The sequence below is a fragment of the Mus caroli genome, chromosome 8 (assembly GCF_900094665.2).
Source record: "Mus caroli chromosome 8, CAROLI_EIJ_v1.1, whole genome shotgun sequence".
Taxonomy (NCBI): domain Eukaryota; kingdom Metazoa; phylum Chordata; class Mammalia; order Rodentia; family Muridae; genus Mus; species Mus caroli.
The window spans coordinates 7790393-7812151 of NC_034577.1; the positions used below are offsets into that span (position 1 = coordinate 7790393).

Here is a 21759-nt window from a genome sequence, read left to right on the forward strand (position 1 = left end):
TTCCCCCTTGATCACTAATTGAGAAAATGCCTTACAGTTGGATCTCATGGAGGCATTTCCTCAACTGAAGCTCCTTTCTCTGTGATAACTCAGCTGTGTCAAGTTGACACAAAAATAGCCAGTACAGAGACCTTAATGATGTCAGGCTCCTTCTCCACGGAGTGGGAATACCTTCCTAGGAAAGTGTGCTGTGAATTACATCCCGGGGTCTGCTTTATTGGAGTTTTTGCCTCTCTAACTCATCCTTGCTGAAGGACAGTTGGCAGATAGCTTGACGTCAACAGAAAGCTTTGGTTTGTGCGCGGTGTCTTCTGTCCAGCCTGACCCACATGAAGGGCGTTCACAGCAGCTGAAGGTGGAGGTGACCACGCAGGTGCACACAACACAGCAAGATGCCATGTCCAGATGTCCTATCCCTGGCCTTGGGCAGCACAGCCACTCTTTGTGCTTGATGCAGGCTCTTCCCAGGTTCTGGGCATGCTAACTTTCTTCAGCTCTCAGTGCCAATCACCACCTTCCCGCCCCTGCTTACACTAGGTCTGTGATTTCCCTAACAAAGCACTATTTTTAAGATATTGGGAGGCTACCTTGTCTTTTAAGCTCCGCTATTACTTTAATTGGGTTGCTTTTATTAGAGCCCTAGCTACAAAGTCCGAAGGCATGGCATGTTCCGCCTGGCCCTGTTTTCTCATGGGCCTTGTTAGTTTGCTAGAATGGGAGTAGCCTTCAGACGCAGCCTTGTGGTGTGCTGTAGCAGAAATCTCTGTGCCTAACAGGACGGGCGGAGACAAGAAGCGAAGCTGGTGTCGGTCTGATTTCCTTTTACCCAGTGTTCTGAGTGAGTCTTGACTGCACAGGGTGGTGGAGGGCAAAGGACATTCCAAGGCTGGGGAACAACATGTGCATGTTCCTTGGGGAAGATGCAAAGTCAGGGGTGTTCTTGTTAGGTGCCTTTAAAATCCTTGACATTCCATCATCGTGGGAAAATATTTTACAGAACACTCGATTGGAGCTGAAAAGGCAAGGAGGCTTTTGAAAGTGGAAGGATAACAGAGCCAAGGTTGTAGGTGATGGGAGAGAAAAGGGTTCTGTCGACCAAGGAGAGTGGAGGGACCCAAGGGGATAGACATGCAGCAGGCTCTGTCTTGTGAGCCGTATGTGAGGTGGCTCTGAACTAAAGGATTTCTATCAGAAGTACCCACTGGCCAGACATGGCAATAGGGAAATGGGAGGGGTGACAGTCTAAGAGATGAAGGAGACAAAAGGAGGTGGTTTTCAAAAACTGGTCCATGGACAGGCTCAGAAAAAATTTCTAGAGATCAGTAGAGTGGCTTCAAGTCATGGGTGTCTGACTGTGACATCCTGGCTGTGCATGCATACAACAGTACGCCCAAGGTGCCTGCTGTATATGGAAGATTTCAAAATGGTACCAGCTGTGTGTCAAGATGAGCAAGAGGGGCTTTTAGGACCACTGGCTATATCTGCTCCCCAAGATGTACTGAGGGACAACAGAAAGAACCCTGTGTCAGCCCTGCTGTGCTCCTGGAATGGCAGGTTTGGGAGCAAGGGGTTAAAGGAAGGTGTGCTGTGTCTTGCTTCCACGCAGATTAAAGGAAACATTCTTGCTTGATGAGCGTTTTGAGCTCAGGCGTAAGTCAACTCTTGGAGGCAGGTAAGCAAGACCCTTGCTCAGATTGGAGTTTGCTTATAGATTCTCACATACACCCAAAGTGCAATGAAAACAACCTTGAGTTGCCTTAGCAGGTGACCATGTTGCCATAGCAATTATAAAGAGCAGGTAGCAGAATGGGCTTCAGGAAGTCAGTCAGTAGGAATGAGAAAATCAAAGGAAGAGCTGGAGAGATGGTTGAGCAGTTAAGAGCACTTGCTGCTCTCGCAAAGGATCTTGGTTCTGTTCCCAGCGTCCAACTATGCAGCTTACAACCACAACGTGTAGCATCAGGAGGCACCTGACACCCCTGGCTTCTGTGGGCACCTACAGTCTCATGCACGTACCCCACACACAGACACACACACATAATCACAATTGATAAAATAAATATTTTAAAAGTGAATCAGTGCCTGGCATCTTTAATCCCTGCATGTGGGAGACAATGGTAGGCAAATCTCTATGAGTTCAAGGCCAACCTGGTCTACATAATGAGTCCCTGTCTTAAAACAAAACCAAACAAAAACCAAGCAAACAAAAGGAAAACAAAGGACAACAGCATTCAGACTTTGGATGCCATGTGGGGCTGGAGAGGTGGCTCGGCAATCAAGCATGGGAACTGTTCTTATAGAAGACCTGAGTTCAGTTCCCAACACCCATGATAGGCAGCTCACAACCACCTGGGACTCCAGCTCCAGGAAATCCTCTGGCCTCCATTAACACTTGCACTCACATGCACACACACACACACACACACACACACACACATGGATACACATAATCAAGGATAATAAAGATGAAATCATAACAAAAAGGTATTGGTTGCTAGGGAAGGAAACTGTGGACTGCAGACATTTTGTGCTGTAGACAGAACATCCCCTCACGCCATGACAGCTGTCACCTGCATTTCTGATGTTTTCCGTGGCTCTGTGCTGGCCCTTTGCCCCGTTCCACCCAGCTGACCACACCTGTTTGGTCACTGACTTTTGCCTCTTGACTCCTCCCCCACAGCCTCTCCCCAGGGCCGTTGCCTGGCTTTGCTAAGTTTCAACCTCTGGATGGGATGACTCAAGATGAGGAATCTCAAATCCCCACCCAGCACTTAAACCTCACAGCAAAGGAGCCTCAGCTCATCCTGGTAGTGACCCCGTTGCTCTCCGAAGCAAGGGGACCAGTGCTTCTGGATAGCAGGCTAGAGGTGGCTTGTCAGACTTCTCCCTGCCCACAGCAGGAGGGCAGTGTGCCATCCTACCTGTTAAAGGGGAGCCGCACTTGGGCTGGTTTTGCCTCCATTAGGGAAACTCCTAAACAGGAAGCAGCCGAGGCCGGATGAGCATGCGTGACAGGAAATGCCAAGTTCCCCTCTCCTCCATCTGCCCAAGGCCCACTTGTCTCCACCTGCAGTCCAGGCCCACCCACACCTGAGATCATCCTAGCCTTGGGCCAGGTGTTTTCTGAGGCAGTGTCTGGCTCATACCTCCTTGGCTGAAAGCTCAGCCTTCATTCCTACGTCTGCAGCCCCAGGCCCACAAGCTAGGCTGTCTGTCTGATGTTAATGACCCCAGACTTGGACAGCAAAGAGTCTCTAAGAAGCCATCAGTGAATCCTCAGCTCCTGTGGGATGCGGGTGACTGGCCTCAGTTTGGAGTTCAGCAGGGTTAGGGCGTTCTCCACCCACTGTCAGCAGCCCCTACCCACAGTCCCTGTCTGCCATTCCTCATGTCCAAGCCCACCGGCCCACCTCATGCCGTGATTAGCCATCATGGAATTAGTGATGTAAGTCGGGAAGCGTTCTGTAAGGCTCCTTCAGCACCCTTTCCCCAGCACGGCTCTCATGTTGCCTTGTCAGAAGCAGATTAGGTCTAGAAAGCACCATCTTGGAATTGCCTCGGTGGCTATGTAGCTAAAGCTTGCCTTAAACTCCTGACCCTCCTGCCTCTGCCTCCCAAAATGGGTGTTGTTTCCCAAAACTCAGATAAGGCATACAAATGTGCTGCCGTGGGGACAACAAGGAGGACACATGTGCTCCACAGGTGCACACCTAGGACAATTCAAGAGCACCCTGCGGCTGTAACCATCATCCTGGAAATTCTTTAGTGCTCCATCTTCCTGCCTCTCTTATTCTACAGAACGGCCTGACCTCTCCCTTCTCTGTGAGACTACCCGCCCCCCATTCCATGAATGTGCAAGGTAACAGTGGCCATACCACCCCGAATGAATCGGTGCTTGGTGGCAAGCCCTCTTGCCCAGTTATCGGTCGCCTAGGTGAGCAGATAGAGCACTCCCGCCCATCATCAGCCTTTCTGCCTAGCTGGCAACGGTCTCAGGATGCTCTAAAGTGGCTGCACTCGATTCGGGTGCCCTCAAGATGCTTTTAAACAAAGGCAGTGAGTTGGCTGGACCTCTGGGCCGCCCACTGTGTGCGCCACAGAGATTTGCATTTCCTTTCCATATACCTTGTCTTGCTAATACCATGTTGGAATTATTTCCTTAATTTCTACAGCTGCATGTGCGGAAATGGCTTATACTTCCTGTTTTGATAAACTAATAGAACTTTACTGGGAGCCTTGTTCCCAAGTTGGCTCTGTCCCCTTAGTCGGCCTGTTGCTGGATTAAAGAGATCTTTAGAACGCCCGGCTTGACTGGACTTGTGACAAAACAAAGACTTGTATAGATTACATTGCCTGAAAATAGGAAACATATTACCTTTGGCAGTAAGGCTTACCTCTCAAGTTGCTTAGAATCGGTTATTCAAGACTCCTCTGCAGAGGAAGTTGGGGTTGGATGCTGGGGGCGATGTGTGGTGGGATCTCTGTAAGTTCCCTTCAAAGCTGGCTTTTTGGCTCGAGGTGTACTGGCTTAAAAGTACTTCCTTGGACAAGATATTTCTTGGAACATGAGGACAAAATAGTCTTTGTTTTAGGACAGCTGAGTTTTGTTCTTGGATCTTCATATAAGTTTGAGTAATCATTACTTTTTTTTTAATGCGCAAATCAAAAACAATAGCCTGTACTTTTTCCCCTCTCATGAACATATGGTGTGTCAGCTTTAAACGAGACTTACATCTGCAGGAACCTGGGTGCACTTCTGTTGATTTATGCCCTTACTGCACATGGTTGGTCTGCACAAGTAGCTAGAGAAATTGTCTTGAGGCCTTTAGATCACTTGTGAGTTTTATTTTCGGGTATTAAGATCATCTCCAAGGCCCTGGGTGTAGATGCTGGTGTGTCTAAGGAAGGATTGGTGCTGAATGGCGTGCGTGGCACTCGGGATTGAGTAGACCCTATTCACCAGGCACGGAGGAAACTCTTCCTGTCTGTCTCGTGGGACACGGTCCCTGGCGAAGGCGATGTGATACTCTTGTCTTGTCAGTGCCAAGAACTGCTGGAAGGACCAGGAGCCAGCGCCACTCACTGTGGGACCGGATGTGCTCTTAATCTTGCAGCTGCTAGCACTGATCTCTGCCCTACCCTGACACATTCCATTTATAGATGGCAGAACCAGAGAGCCGGCAGCTTGAGGCATGAGAGGCTCCGATAGAGCCTGCGAGGAGCCTGGGTCAGGAAGCTAGAGCCTGGCTTTCCTTACAACATGTTATCACGTCTGGTCTTCCAGGGGCCAACAGCTCACTGACAACCCAAAGCATGTATCCAGAGTGGTGTAGGGGTATCCAGGATGGACATGGTAAAGATACAGGGAGTCTTAGATATTTGCAAAAATAATGGTGGAGAGAGAGAGAGAGAAAGAGAGAGAGAGAGAGAGAGAGAGAGAGACTGTCCAGTACCTGCCCATTGCACCTAGAAACTTACAGACAAGTGCAGTGCCGTCAGGATCCTCCACAAAAGGACTCTTAGCAATCTTAGGCCTTCACTTTGCTACCTGCTGCTAAGTGGTTGGGTTATTCCTGTGACTTCCAACCAGGCAGCAGTGCTATGTACCAAGTCAGGATAGGATAGAACTCAGCCCAGAGTGAAGAGCCCTAAAAGGAAGTATTTAAGAAGGGGAAGAACTGAAATTCATTTGTTACATTGACTGGAAATCCAGCATCAAAGACCTGGGCTATAGAACTCTCTTAATTCCCGCGGGGAACAAGGTCAGGGTCAGAGAGGGGACTAAGGAGGCATTTCCTAGGAAGGATGAGGCTCAGGGTCACTTGGCCATGGACCCCACTCAACCTAGAGGAGATCCTTCTGCTTCAGTGACAGACCCACCTGTTGATGAGGTCAGGCATGCTCAGGTGGTATGCCCACATGTGGACCTGTTCCTTGATTATCAATCACAGCATTCTCTTTTCACAGTGTCTGCATGGGTGCCACTTGGAAATGGGATGAGGTGAGGAGGCAGACTGTGGCCATGTTCCTGACTGACTCCACACTTAGGGTATCAGAGCTACGGAGAGCACAGTTGTCATTCAGGGGTGACCTATTTGGGTGACAATCCCTATCTCTAGTCTATCGTCTCGCCTCACGTTTCACCTATGAAGGCACCTCCAGATCCTCACCCAGCATCTTTGCCACTGCGCTGCTTGACTTTCTGAGGACTGTGGCGTTGTGCTGTTCTCTCGGCTGCCCACACAGTCCTGCTCTCTGTATATTTGCAGGACTTCTCCCCACTCCATGACTCCTGCATGCCTACCCCAGACTTTATCTAGTAGGCAGGGTTCGGCATCTCGTATGGCGGGTGATTGGATGGGCTAGTGTGATTTCTCCAGGAAGGAGTTGATGATTGATATCCCTAGACCTTGCTATGTTTGGTAGCGTGGCCTACAGACAGATGCCATCAAGGCAGCCTGCATAGGGACAGCATTTAGGCAAGTCTGAGTGAGTCTGTCAAGTACGCTTTACCCATCACCTCCTCTTTCCTGGCTTAGTTTCCAGATACCCTCTTCCTCAAAACGTCGTACCACAATTCAAACGATGTCCATCTAGGCATTGACTTATATACTTAAGCAGTCATCTCTACTTATTCACACACGATGTAGGCAGGGACTATGTCTAACATGTCTCTGCTTTATGCCAGAGCCTAGCACACTACATCGTCCACAGTAAGCAGTTAGCTGAGGGTGAGACAATGGCTGGGGTGTGCAAGTGAGGGACTTTGTGTGAGTGAGAGAGAAGAGTGTGAATGGGAAATGCAAGTCCACAAGTGAGCGAGGAGTGAATGAACTTGTCAAGAGAAAGCCAATGATTGGCCTCAGCCACGCTTGCAGCATCCAGATAGTTTGCTTTCAGAGTACCAGATACCCTCTCACAGGACAACAAGCCCACGACACAGGCTCCTTACTGGTCCCAGAATCCCGAGGGAGGACATGTGAGGCTGGTGTCTCAGGGGATGAGACTTTCGTGGCAACTTTAGGGAATCTTCGGTGGAATACCACTTTGGGCCGTGAGTTCTTTTTACCCTGGGATTAATGACATCCCAAAAGCAGTCTGGCCAGCTCAGCTGGATGGATGTGGGCAGCCCACAGCACCCGGTGAGGTAATGGGAGCCTCCCCATCCTAGGAACTTCATCTTAGCTGCTATGGCCAGGTACTCCTGGGGCCCGGGTTTTAACCTGTGATTTTTGTAAAATGAGAAGTATAAAATGCTTAGAGAGGACTCATAAGGGGAAGCTCACTCTTGTGAGGATAGAAATAAAGTCCAGGATGGTCTCCGTCACTGAGGTGGTGAGCAGGCTCCCCAGGATGGTCAAGGGGGAAGGAACCACCATTTTATTAAGTACTCAGCAGGAGTTAGGATTGTGATTTGTCCGTGGATAGTGCCAAGCAGTGGAATCAAGAATCAGTCTTCAAGTGTGGAGCGATGGCTCATGTGTGCTGGCAGAGTTCCTTTTGGAGGCAGGGGACAGATCTCCAGACACACAGCCCACACCAGTTTCCCTCTATCCTCACCCACAGTCTTGGGAAGGCATTCACATCTTGAGAATGTTCCAGAGCCCCACATCCTGCTGGGAGAATGCAGTCGTTCAGTCCAGAGACATGTCCGGTCTCTAAGAGTCCGTCTGGAGCACATGCTCTGCCCCAGTGTGTCAATATTTCTGTTTGTCCTAGAGACCAGACACTCCACCTGACTTCCTGAGGGCTCTTGTAGATGCTGGAATTCATAAGAGAGTCCCTGCAGGACAGGTGAGATGGCTGGAAGGCCCCATGGCGGAACTGGACTGACGTCTAAGCTGCCTCCCGGTGCTGTTTGGCCCTCAGTTCAGGAGACAGGGTGCTCCAACTGATATTGCTGATTTCTACAATTAAATGCAGGGACATCCCCTACCTCCAGACTAGGAAGCCTGTTGGATCAAATTGAAACCTTTAAAATCATTTCAACTATTCATTTATATACAGGGACTTGGCAAGTTGCTCTAAAATCAAAATTAAAAATACCCAATGAGTCGGCAACTGGAGAATAAGAGCATAGGTCTTTCCCTTCTCAATTGAAGCCTTCCCGACGCGTTCCCAACAACTCCTGAGTGAATTGTTGGCGAATGAGAGGCAACTGCCAAGATAATTGTCTAGCTGGGTTATGGTTCTATGACCCATCCAGGCTCATGCCTCGGTGCCCAAAGTCTTTGACAAAACCCACATTTCAACTTGTACTTTATTTCTAGAAATATTATCTTCAAAACCTGGATTAGATGAGCCACAGTGTGAATGTGTGCTGAAGACACACACATACACACACACACACACACACACACACACACACACGCATGCACGCGCACGCATGCTCGGTCTGATAAAAGCATAGATTCCTATTTCAAAGGCATTAAGGTATTTTTATATATGTTTACTCTTACACCATGGGCCTCCTGCTGTTTTATTAACTCAAGAAAGAGCTCTGAGAGAACTGCTTCTTAAAAGATCTGAGAATGCTGGGCTTTTTTAAATCCATCAGACAGTAGATTAGGTAGAGAATCATCATGGGGCTCCAACGACAGGGCAGTGGGGTGAGATCGCTGGAGGAAATGTCTGTACAAAAAAAGCCCGAAGGCTTGCAGATCCCCAAGATGAACTGCAGCCAGATGGTGCTGAGTCAGATGTTGGTGGCGGCCTGCATCCCAGGGATGCTTGTAGATGGATCCTGGGCCTGCAAGTCATGTAAAACAGGAGAAGGTCCATAGCAACATGGTTGGCATCTCCATAGGAACACAACGGGCTCCTGTGCTGAGACGTGTCTCCCTGAGACCTTCCACTTCATTTTTGAGGCTTAACCCAGAATGAAAACTCTACATTAGGGCTGGTGAGATGGGCTCATCAGGGAAAGGACTTGCTACCAAGCCTGATGACCTGAGTTCCATCCCTGGAACCCACATGATTCCAAAGAAAGAGAGAGCCAGATCCCACAAGCTGTTCACCGACCTCTCCATATGCACCACCAGCAAAATACACATGTGCACAAAAATATATAAGTAGAGAAGACAGTTGTAATTCTGTGGTTAAAAGCTTTTTGGCGTTAGAGGGGTACTGTCATCTGCTAGGCCCCACTTGCAGAAAGCTTGGCTGAGTGAATGTCAGAAGAAAACAATGTCTATGTACACTGCCTTAGTCGTAACTGCCAACAACCTGGGCTCTGTGAGCTGGATGGCAGCAGACTGTGGCCAAGATGGGACAGATTGAGTCTCTGCGCTTGCGTGCTCTCTCGCTCCAGCATGGGGAAGGGCTGTCCTAACCTGTCTGTGGGGTATCATGGGGACCACAGCTGGTGCTTGACTTAGGTAAGAAGAGAAGAAAGGGCTTCATAAGGATACTTAATTTTCGGTGTCCTGTGGGCATAGTCTAAGAGAGAAAGTCCAGCCCTCCTAGCCCAACCCCAGCCCCACTCCAGCCCCACCCCTGGCCACATGATCCAGGCTCTCCATTCTTTCATCAGAAATGTTGGGATAGAGACAAGGAAGCCAGAACCCCCCCCCCCCCGGGGCCCTAGAGACTCAAGAAGCTACCCCAGCTAACCAACCCACCATTTAGGAAAGGCTCATTCCTCAGTTTTCCCTCCTCACCACAAAGAGCGTGGGTGTTAGGGGGAGAAAATGGGGGTGGACTTTCCTGATGATGTGTCTACCCGAGTTACAGTGCTATTGGGGGTATCATGCTGACAGGTGTATTTCCGAGGCCTGTCTCCTCACAAGCATCTCTTTTGCCATTCCATGGTAGGAACCGGAGTGGTCACACCAACCCCTCCCACCATGGCTCACTTGCCTTCAAATCTCCAGGTCACCGAGAATCTACCTCCTAGGCTCTGCAATTGCATTTCCCTGAGCATCCCTGGGTTTGAGGAATGTTTCCTCTGGTCCTTGCGTTTAGGCTCCTGGTTCAGCATCTGGAGTCAGTGCTCCTCCCAAGGCTGTCGCCGGCAGAATGTGTTGTGCCAGCAGCAAACTTTTGTCTCACTCAGGGTCACAAGCATGCCACAGTGGTGTCCAGTATGGACAACTGTGAGACAGCACGTGCCTGGGACAGCACAGTGGTGGGGACTCTGTACCTACATCTGTGCTAAGAGGGGCCCATGGACCATTTTGCATGAAGGCTTGATGTTAGAGTAAGGACATACACAGAGGGATATGATGACACTCTTAAACTCGTCTTGTGTCTGGTTTCTACAGGGTGTGAAGAAGTTGGATGTGCCCTGCGGAGGGAGAGACTGCAGTGGGGGTTGCCAGTGCTACCCGGAGAAAGGAGCAAGGGTAAGTCACACCGTGTAAAATAATGTTTCTTGAAGCTGTTTGAAAGTGCCTTAAGCTGACCGGGCAGATCACTCTTTATGATGATACAATATAGCTAATTCCCTTTCAGCGTGCAATAAGTCACAAAATGGGCTCCAGTCGAACCACTGTCCTATTTATCATGGTGATGGATATACACAAACTCAGATGTCCCTAGGTAGCCACAGGGACTTGGCTTCAGAGACCCCTAGGTACCAAAGCCTGAGAATACTCAAGTTCCTTATATAGTCCAGCCCCAAGGTGTGCTTGTCCTCTGATGTATTCATTCTCAGGGTTACTTGCAACAATGTGTCTAAATGTGAGACATTTGCATGGTATATTGTAATGTTTAGGGAAGAGAACACTGCTGTGCTGTGAGGACAGAAGGTTGTTTTTGAAGATTAATTGTGTATGTGTTAATACAGAGATGTTCTAGACTCGTGATTTACATAGGCAAATATTTTATAAAGAAACTTACATTATATAAAGCAGAACATGGCTGCCCCAGTGACGCAGCATGGGTGTGTGCAAACTTGAGAGCTTTGGGAATTGTTCCATGAACAAGAATCCCAAGGTTGAAGTCACTTGTACCTTGAGTGTACTTGATGAGGGTCACTTCCTAGACAAGTAAAGAGAAGGTCACCTGAGCTATCACCATGGCACCCGAGTGGTCGCCATGGCTTCCAGTAGGCAGTGGCTTTACCATGTTCCTTCAGTCTTCGGGTGATTGCTTTTGCTCTATTGCCCTTAAAACTGGTGTTTCCATTTCAGGGTTACTTTTTTACATTTTCGTTTGCTTTTATAGTATGTGTTTGAATATTTACATGCATGTATGCATGTGTGCTATCTGTGTGCCATGCTCACAGGTGGCCAGAAGAGGGCATCACATCCCCCAGAACTGGGGTTAAATGTGGTTGTGAGCCACCACATGAGTGCTGGAACTGAACTGTGTCCTCTGTAAAAACAGCACATGCTCTTTATGGCTGAGCCATCTTGCCAGAAAGATGAACTTTCTGGTACACACAATACACTAATGCTTCTTTTTAAAAAGGTATATGTGAATCCTACTCATCATTAAGCAATGTGTATTTTTTGACAATATTATATTTGTCCACAATGTTCTGTGACCACACTCACCCCTCCCCTCCCTCACCCCCACTCCCACATTTTCCCTCCTCCTTTTTCTCAACCAGTTCCCCTCCCACCCTCTTCTCTCTCTCTCTCTCTCTCTCTCTCTCTCTCTCTCTCTCTCTCTGTGTGTCTTCCTGTCTGCCTTTTGCAGATACTATATAGGCTTATTATTGTGTGAACCATAAATGTTTAGATTAGTAGCCTCAGCATTGGGCATTTTATTATATTATAGACTGAAAACAAAAGTTTACTCTTGCTCTGTTTTCAGACATGTTTAACACGTGATGGATTTTTAAAATAAATTTAGACTCTCCAACAGTTAATGTAGCCCAGACTATTAACTAGTTCTTCAAGTCGTATAAGATGCAATTAAACCATTTTTCACTTTATAAAGGAGGTAGTCTTTTCACCGGGGTAGATGGAGCTCGGTGTGTGATCATAAGCTTAGCATCCTCAAGGTCAGGACCTAGGCTTGGCCCCTGGGCCAGTTTGCATGGGTGAGGTTGTGGAGAGTAGTGTTCCACACAGGGCCACCCTTGCCTGCTACATCTCTCTTTCTGGGACCACACCCTGCCTGCCTCACCGTTGCCTCACCAAAGCAGCTGTTCAGCAACCGTGTGTGCGTGATGCTTGTCTCGCAGCTGTCAATCACCATGGCTCTTGAGTCTCCAGTGAGCTTCACCCACGTCTGTCTGTCCCCATCAGCATTTAGAGCGGCTGTTCCCACTCCTTCTCTGCAGCACAGCCCTTGTGGTTGAGGTACACACCCATTCCATATTGCATCTCCACACCCCCCTACTCAAAGTCCTGCAGGAGCTCTTGATGACCAGGGCCCTCTGTTCAGATGTGAAGGTCTTTGCTGACTTGGCTGACTGAAGACTGTGTTAATGTCAGAGATCACAGGTGTGCATGAGGAGCCCCAGTTCTGAGAACAGAGATCCTAAATTTAAGGTTTCTCAACTGGGACTGAGGCCTTTTGGGGACTATTAGCTGGAGATCATTTGTCAACACTCTAAAAGGACAGACATATATAATATAAATAATTTTTTACTTATTCATTTTTGCACAGCTTTTTTATTATTATTATTATTTAATTTGTTTATTTTGAGATAGAGTCTCACTGTGTCTTCCTGGCTGGCCTGAAATTCTCTATGTAGATCAGGATGGTCTTGAACTCATAAAGGTTTTCCTGCCACTACCTCTTGAGCACCAGGGTTAAAGGTATGTACACCATCACTCGCAGCCTCATTTCTTGATATTTAAAATCTCCTTGGTCCCTTGCTATAGATTTTACCAAGGGTGAGATGGTTTGTGAGTGATGGGGGTGTCCGACCTCAGGCACTGCTCCCCAGGCCAGGCACAGGCTCTCTAAGCTCTGACTGACTCAGCCTCCTTATATGGACACAAAGCAGATCAATTGGTGCTGTGCAGATATCTCCAGAACAGGCAAAGGAGATGGTTAGACCCCGGGAGGATGCTGCATTCTGCCTCCTGGGATAAGCTGGACAAGAGCCCAAGGAACAGCTCCTGCTTGGCATGCCGAACGGGCTATGCTTACCCAGAGGAGAGCCTACAGATGAGAGGTTTGCGGGATGTCTCTCTGAGGGTGTTCTTCTCCCTAAAGGCCACTCATGCTGTCTGAACAGACTCGTCTGCAGGGCAGTGTGCGCTCACATGCCATACAGTCTCTCCTTAGAGGTTCCAGGAAGGAGCTGTCAAGGGTCTCATCATTTCCCAGTGTCCCTCCCGAAGTAAACACCTGGGTCTGGTTTAGCCGTGGCCACATAAAATAGGAAGCTAACTCTTCTCTTCACTTGACCAGTCTGGTCATCAGAGCTTAGCCTGGTATGACTTACTTCCCATCATTAGGCAGAATGTCAAGACAGAGGCAGTGACACCCAACACGGGACTTCACCTTAGCGGCATCCTCTCAAATATGCCTATGCTCACTGGGCCAGCCACACAGCAGGGCACACTCCCATAATTCAATCTCATCCTTGCACCTGTGAGAGGACAGAAAGATACCATGAGGATGCAGGCTCAGTCATCACACAACATGCTAATCCAAGTAGACCACACTATATGCTGCAGGGTAAGACAGAGCTAGCAGGGAGACTCGTGATGACACTGGTGTGTTTCTGAAGATGTCACTGGACATTTTACCAAAGGTATTTTCTTCCCCTGGTCGACTATGTGTGTTAATCTCAAACAAGGATGAAGATATCAAATCCGTTTCCAGGTACATGCACGCAGAAAGGATTTGTAGCATATTCACCCACATGTATTTCTGCAAAAAGCAGGGCTACTTCTGAACTGCTCTTAGTTCTATAATGTTTTTCTTAAATAATGCTATTATAAAAATAGTGGCAGGGCGGAGCCTGACTCCAGGGAGCCTGTGCATGGTGAGTTCTTTCCCACAGCTTCCCCTGGGGTCACTTACCATATATTTTCCCCACGGTGCTGCTGTAGCTGCCACGCAGCCTCCCTGCAGGCTGTGTGCTCTGCTAACTCAGCCTTATATGGACAAGGTACCCTTGTTACTGTGTTCTCTCCATGGTGACAGCCAACAGCAGAAACTCTGTCACTGGATAACTTTTGGGCTCCGAGGAGAAATCACAAATGCACTGTGGTCCAGTTCCAAGAGAATGCTCAAGTTACAGAGTGAGCGGGTCTGTGTAAAATCCATAGAGCACAATTCTCCACCCCGTGTGCTGAGCTGCAGGGATTGGGGGTGGGGTGGGGAGTCATTGCATCCCACCAGTCTCTAGAAAATTCCTGTGAGGCACAGGACTGGAGTAGGAAGAGGCGGGGACTGTAGCAGGGCTCTCTGTCCCCCTCACTCCCTGCTCAGTCCAGGAGCATCGAAGCAGGAGGCTTACCTTCCTCTTCTGGTGAATTACGACACACATAGTTCTAACAGATGGTTGAAGACCTCCTAACCTGCCCTTTCTTCTTATATACACTGTGAAGCCAGCAGGCAGCTCAGTGGAAAACATGCAGTGAATTCCACCACAGAAATGTCCAAAGCCAGGGCAACATGATCTAACAGGTTAATAAACAGAAAACAGAGAGGGGCAGGTAAAGACAGCTTTGTGTGAGCTCCATAACTCTCCAAGGTTGGTCAAGAGCATGGATCCCAATCCCCCTAATGCTGTGAGCCCTTAATACCGTTCCTCAGGTAGTGGGGACCCCTGTCTTAGTCAGGGTTTCTATTCCTGCACAAAACACCATGACCAAGAAGCAAGTTGGGGAGGAAAGGATTTATTCAGCTTATAATGCCACACTGATATTTATCATCAAGGAAGTCAGGACTGGAACTCAAGCAGGTCAGGAAGTAGGAGCTGAAGCAGAGGCCATGGAGGGATGTTACTTACTGGCTTGCTTCCCCTGGCTTGCTCAGCTTGTTTACTTATAGAGCCCAGGGATGGCACCACCCACAATGGGCCCTCCCACCCTTGATCACTAATTGAGAAAATGCCCCACAGCTGGATCTCATTGAGGCATTTCCTCAAGGGAGGCTCCTTTCTCTATGATAACTACAACTTGTGTCAAGTTGACATGCAAAACCAGCCAGTACAGCCCCAACCATAAAATCATTTTCATCACTTCTTATTAACTATTTGCTACTGTCATGAATCATAAGTATGTTTGGAGATAGCGGTCTGCCAAGGAGGTCATGACCCACGGGTTAATAACCAGTGAGTTTGATTTTAGTTTTTTGGTTTTTTGGAAGGTTTTGCTATTTTTTTGTTTTTGGTTTTTGGTTTTTGGTTTTTTTTTTCAGTTAGTTAGCCATGATCCTCTATCATGTAATGTTTGACCATGAATTCTGGTTAAGTCCATTGCCTCCATTATTTTTTTTTTAATTTTTAAAATGTGATCATTGCATGTACATGATGTGGGTGCCTCAAGTCAACGAGGAAGGCTTAGCTGCTGCATTTTACATTCTAAGACTCACCCACCCCACCCTGGGTCTCTGATCTGGGAGACAAAGAGTTCTCACCCTCCCGGGATTCCTTAAATCTAACAATGTAAACCAAAGTGAAAGAAACCAGGAAAAATAGTAGGTACAGTGGCTGACCTTGGTAGTGCCTGTTGAATCCCACAGAGTAAAGTAGATATCATTCTGAGTTCGAAGCCAGCCTAGCCTGCGTGGTGAGTTCCAGGCCAGCCAGGGCTGCGCAGTGAGCGTCTGTCTCTTTAAAAAGAGGAAGCATAGTAGGGAGGGATGACTTGTCACTGAGTCTTTGCCATTGACCGTGAGGAACAGAGACTCTGAGACGGAAAAAACAAACCTAGATCAGGAACAGAAAGGACAGAGGCCATAGCAGCTAAGAGCAGCCAGCCATTGACAGGGTCTTCTCTAAGAAAGTGCTGCTGTGGCTATGCCCTCTTCACTGATAGGTTGGTGTGGGTGGCACAACCACGCCATACACCCAGTAGAAGTCACCTGCAATGTTTCAGACAGTCACCACAGGAAAGGGCAAAAAAAATCATTCATAGATAGCAAACACACAAGCTAGCTTCCAGGTCCCTATGAAGCACGAGGGCTACAAGCTTGGCTACCTGAGGATTTCATGGGGACAGATATGGATCAGGGCCATGTGCCCTCAAAGCGCATATGGTGCTGGACTTTGAAACATCCCCAGCTTCCTCTGCATATGGGGATCTACACTCCAGCACCACAGGACCCCACTCCAGCAGCTGCAAGCAAGGCAAAAGGCACCCCAAAGACAAAGGGTTCTTCGTGCATTTCAAGGACAAAGTGGGGTTGCCCACAGGGGACCTGAGAGTGTGAGGGTTGGGGAAATTAAGTTGGAAAGAGAAGAGGAAAGGCTTCATGAGCCTGGAGAACGTCTGCAGGGGATAAGACAAGCTCTAGGAAGCTTTCTTGAGGGTATTGCTTAACTGAACCAGGGTCACAGTCCGTGAAGGGAAGCCGACTGGGGCTAGCACTTTAGGCTCCATTCAAATATGGGTCTCATTTGAATCTAAAAAAATGCTGTGAAGGACCTAAAACCTGGCTCCCACACAGGAATGGGCTACAGGCAGCAGTAAGTGACTACTATGGGAGTGGGTTACAGGCAGTGCGTTTGTCAGGCAGCACCGAGGAACCCAAACCACCCAAGCGTACCAAGCAGTCTGCGGCTCTGTGTTCATGTTCCTGAAATGTGCGCACTTAAAAAGAGTTTCCTTCTAACGTGTTTGATCAGCAGTGACTGAGTACTTGAAACATGCTATTGAGCAGGCGAGACAGACGTTAGATCTTACCTTAATTGATAAACTCAAGTGAAGGAGATGGGCCGGCCCAGGGCACAGTGTCCCAGGGGTCAGTTGTGTCCTTAAGGTCTGGTCTGGTGAGGAGAGGCTGGAGGGAGGAACAAAGGGAGAAGGAAAGAGAATGAACTCTTAGTCAATGTGTAAGAATATCCTAGATAGTGTATCCCAGGGAAACATGGAACAATAGAAAGCCAGGGTTCCCCGGACATTCGACCAGGATTTGTGACCTATTCAGCTCAGATCTTTACCAATAAGATCTGATCTCAGAAGTAAATAAGCCGAGGCCCAGCTGTGTTAGACCACTGACTGAAGAGCTTTCAATCAGCCCATACAAGGAGTTCCTGGGAGGTTGGAGCCAGGGGGTGGGGTGGGGGGGGGGTCACCTAGCTCTCTGCCTCTCCCCAAGGCCTCTAAGAAGAACTGGTCTTCTTGCTTTTCTAACGTGAGGCTCCATGTGTCTCTCTGGTGAGATCTCTGCCTGTCTGTCTGGTAGTTTATATCCTGGGGACTTTGGGGATCCAACTGCCTCCCATACACAGGGACTCTTCATTTGAGCAAGAGGGACTGTGAGCAGCTGTAGAAATGAGTTAATCTTTCTGCAAGGGAATCCCCTCCACTCTATCCTAATGTGGCAATAGTTAATATGTCAGAAAACGATGGGAACATTATTCAGGGTTTGATACCCAAAACAGGCCAGTATGGCCATCTGTATAAAAGGAAAAAAATATAGCCTGACATGATGGCATATACCTGTGACCCCAGAGGCAAGAAGAGCAGGACCTCAAAGGCAGCCTGGGCTACAGAAAGAAAAAAAAAAAAAAACATTGCTAAAAGGCAAGTTTTGACACAGGTTCACTGAACAGAGGCACAGAGCATCGCTGTAGCTAGAACACCGTGGTTGGCGGATGGTGTGCTCAGAACTGGGTGGGGCTGAGGAGCAACACATGCCTGGTACACTCAAGCTCCATGGTTCAGTCACCAGCACCCTCCCTGCACACACACGCACACTGCACACACACACTACATACACACACAGTGAGCACATACACACACTGCACACACACATGCTGCACACACGCATGCTGCACACACACACACTGCACACATACTGCGCACACACATTGCATACACACACACTGCATACACACACACTACATACACACACACTGCGCATATACACACACTGCACACACACACACACACACTCGAGAGGGAAAATGCATTTCCATCATCTTTGAAACCATCACCCCTTTACCTGAACTTACCTAAGCCTTACTCTAGGTTTGCTCTTATCAGCAAAAAGCATTACTAAATCATGAGAAATGGAGGAATCTTTGGTGCAAGTTTGGCCTTAACAGGAGTCATTCACTTCCTGGCTGTCTACTGTAACAGCTAAGCCAGGGCACAATAAAATCCAACTAAGTGGCCACACAGGACAGAGACACAGCCATGCGCAGTGACACTCTGATACAGTGGGGACTGTCCCCTGGAATTGCAGTGCTTAGATATGTTGTTTATCCTCGTCCCTTCAGATGAGCTCTGTACACTCATACGCCCTGACAGTACACTGGAAGCCTCTGACAGATCCCCTCATAGTTAAACATCTTGACTCCTGAAGTTACTAAAGAAGGCAGCTGCTTCAGAACCACCTCTCAGAATCCTTCCTGGATCCCCTCCCTGGAGATCAGAGAGAGCCACTGTCTCCCGAGCCACAGATGCCCTCTGGACCGTTGAACTGACATCAGAACAAGCCAACCCTAGAGAAGGAATCTTCTAGCTCAGAGGAGGCAAGGAAGTGCAAAGGAAAAAAAAAAAAATTAACCCTTTCAGTGCCTGGTTCCTGGTGGCAAGTGTTTTCTGAAAAACAGGATAGAAAGTTGCAGCCATTGGTTTGGAAGTTCAGCAGCACAGACAGGCAGAGAAGGCCCATCTGAGAGTTCTTATCACTCCTCCATAGGAAGTCAACATCCATATGGTCCACCGACTAAGAAAGGCAGCTGGGGGGCAGCCGGTTTTCACCGGTTCCCACAGGCCGCTGATTACTGAAGCTAAAGGAAACTTCTTGTAAACCAGACAAGGGCTCTGGCCGAGGACGGCTTCCCTTTCCCACCTCTGCATGGAATGTTTTGACAAGTTGGGCATTAAAGCATTTTTTCTCCCATGGGCATTCAAGCATTTTCCCCTCTCTGTGAGAGAAGGCGCGCTGCTGTCCAGGCCTTTGTTTCTCTTCTACCCTTCCAGTTCACGCTTAACAATTACGGGATCTCTAAAAGGGCCAAAGTGGTGAGAAAGTGTTGTGTGGGGTTACAAGAAACTTGGGTGACTTTATCTCCCTCAGGGGGCAACTGGGACCACTGGGTCTCCGTATGGAAGGGGTGACGCAGTTTGTCTGACAATCCAGCTGGTCACAAAGGCCCTTCAGAGTTAGTTTGCGCAAGGCTCTATACGAGCATCCTTGCAGGCTGGCTCTGTCCGGTGACTGCAGGAGTGAAGAGAATGTAACAGAGTCTGTACAGTTACCAAGATACTCTCCTCATTTTATTTTAGACATAATTAAAACAATAACCAGAGGAGAATGTGGCAGAAATGACCCACCACACAGCTCTTCTTCTCCCAGGGACCCTTTCACTGGCTCTTTCTCCGCGCATGTGTGCAATGGATTCTGGGGTTAAAGGTCCCTGCTCCAGTTTCTCCATCTCTGCCGCAGCAAGAACTGCTCTCTTCAATATTCAAAGAGGCCACATCCATCTTGTGTTTCTGTCATTGGCATCAGGGCAAATACTAAATTAATTTATCATTGACAGCCCTGGGAATCTCAGAACTGTCCTTAGAAGCTGGCCAGCCTGTGGCCCTGAGCGGTTCACCCTTCTGGCATCCCCGAGCTCTTTGTGGTGGTGAGGACAAGTGACCATTCAAGTGGCCAGATGTCTGACTCATATGGGAAGCACAAAGCGGCCTTCCAAATGCCACATGTCCCCACTGATTAGAGAGATCAAAATATCCCCAAGTCCAGCCCAGACAGACACTGACGTTCTAGAAGAAGAGATGCAGGAATAGCGTCTCGAAATGCTGAGCCAGACGAGCATTAATTGGCCAGTCTCCCCTTAACACATAGACGGCAGAAAAAGACACACTCACTAGAGGACAAACATTTACATTTCCCAAGTACTTTCTGGAAGGTTTGGGACCACAATAGAAAAAGAAAGAGAGAGAGAAGCAAGGGAGTGGAAGCAATTAGCGTAGAGTGGGTGAGGTATGCGGCTCTCTGGCTCCCCTGACCCTCTCAGCATTGGGTTTTACTGCACTGTTGTCTTTGGGAGGCACAGAACTGATCTTCAACCCTAAGGCCTGTTTTAAATAAAGAAGCAGATGGTTTGAGGTTGGGCTCTCCATAATAAATACTGAAGAACACTGGAAGGCCCAGACTCCTTGTGGGAATAACTGCGTTTAAAAAGATGCATGTTATGTGCATAACATTCTTGGGGCTCCTGATAACAACTGTCTTGAGAACTTTAGACTAGATCCATGTGCCACAGCCAAACAGGCCTCTCTTGGGTTTGGTGAAAGTGGCTGTGTGTGCCTTCAGCACCAGCGATACCTGTTGGGTTGGCACAAAATCCACAGAATCCATTCAGAAAAAGGCGTTCTCTTTTGTATGTCCTGTTTTAGGCTTCTCATTGCAGCCCAGCCCAAAGAACCAGCAGATCTTATTTATCAGTGAGAATACAGCAGTACCAAGGGGCAAGCCACGTGAACCCCTGGGTGTCTACTGTGTGCCCCAAGCTGTATGTATCATAGCCAGCTTACAAGAAAGGAGCATGCATGCCATTAATCTCGGCCCTTAGGAGGCAGAGGCAGGCAGATCTCTGTGAAATTAAGGCTGGTCTGGCCTCCTGCTCTATGTAGTTACAGAACAGCCATGGCTACTTCTCCTCTCTGGAGAAAGAGGAGGAGGAGGAAGAAGAGGAGGAGAAGGAGGAGGAGAGACAGAGACACGGAGACAAACACAGACAGACAGACAAAGACAGTCATGAAGCATGTGCAGAAGCCAACCTTCCTAACATTTTATAAATACTCCTACTTCTCTGCGCACAGTGAAGAAATTACTAGTGTAGACCATCAACAGGGCACCCAACTGCATCCTAAGAAAGAGAAGAAGAAAGCTCGGAGTCTGAGGGATGCTTGGGAGAAACTCAAGGGCAGCCATGCATTAGCAGGGGAAGCAGGCTCTTTGATTCTCTTGTCAGTTTCTATTTCTCTCTAGATACTCTCTCCTCTAGCCATGGCTCTCGAGCTTGTCTGCCCTCCATTCTGAGACCCTGATCATCAGATTCAGTTCTCTTCAGCGACTGCTGCCTCAGCAGTGGGGAGACAGACAGACAGACAGACAGGGTAGAATAGGGCAAACCTCTCCCTGAAGACCAGAACTATGCTTCAGAAACTCTGCTTTAATTTCCCACCACCCTGACCAAACACGCTCATATATTTCTACCAAGATAGCAGATGTGAGGGTGCACGCCTTCAGTCTCAGCCTTCAGGAGACAGAGGCAGATGGAGCTCTATGAATTCCAGGCCAGCTGAGGCTACAGAGTAAGACCCAGTCTCGTGAATGGATAGATCGATCGATAGATAGATAGATAGATAGATAGATAGATAGATAGATAGATCAATCTGCCAAAACAGACTTTCTCTATGAGATTTTCTCCTTTTGGTCTTCTGCTGTGGCAGTTGCCTTTGAACCTCAGTCTAGGATGATCCTAAGCCCTGTTGAATTATTAAAAAGTGTAACTGCAGTGACTGGTATAGAAAAGAGTTGGGGAGGTGTTCTTCTCCCCTTAGTGCTCTCTCTCTCTCTCTCTCTCTCTCTCTCTCTCTCTCTCTCTCTCTGTGTGTGTGTGCATGTGCCTGCATACGTGCATGCGTGAGTGAGTGCGTGCATGCATGCCTGCCTACCCGTCTCTTTCTGTAATTCTGTCTATCTCTCTCA

General features: G+C 48.3%; 1 protein-coding gene across 1 annotated transcript in view; it reads left to right on the plus strand.

Moving 5' to 3' along the window:
* Col4a2 (collagen type IV alpha 2 chain) overlaps positions 1–21759 on the plus strand; it is a 137950-nt gene that overhangs the window by 32777 nt on the left and 83414 nt on the right. The window contains exon 4 of the mRNA XM_021169415.2: positions 10263–10343. Within this exon, the coding sequence (XP_021025074.1) occupies positions 10263–10343 (81 nt within the window). The remainder of the gene's footprint in view (positions 1–10262; positions 10344–21759) is intronic.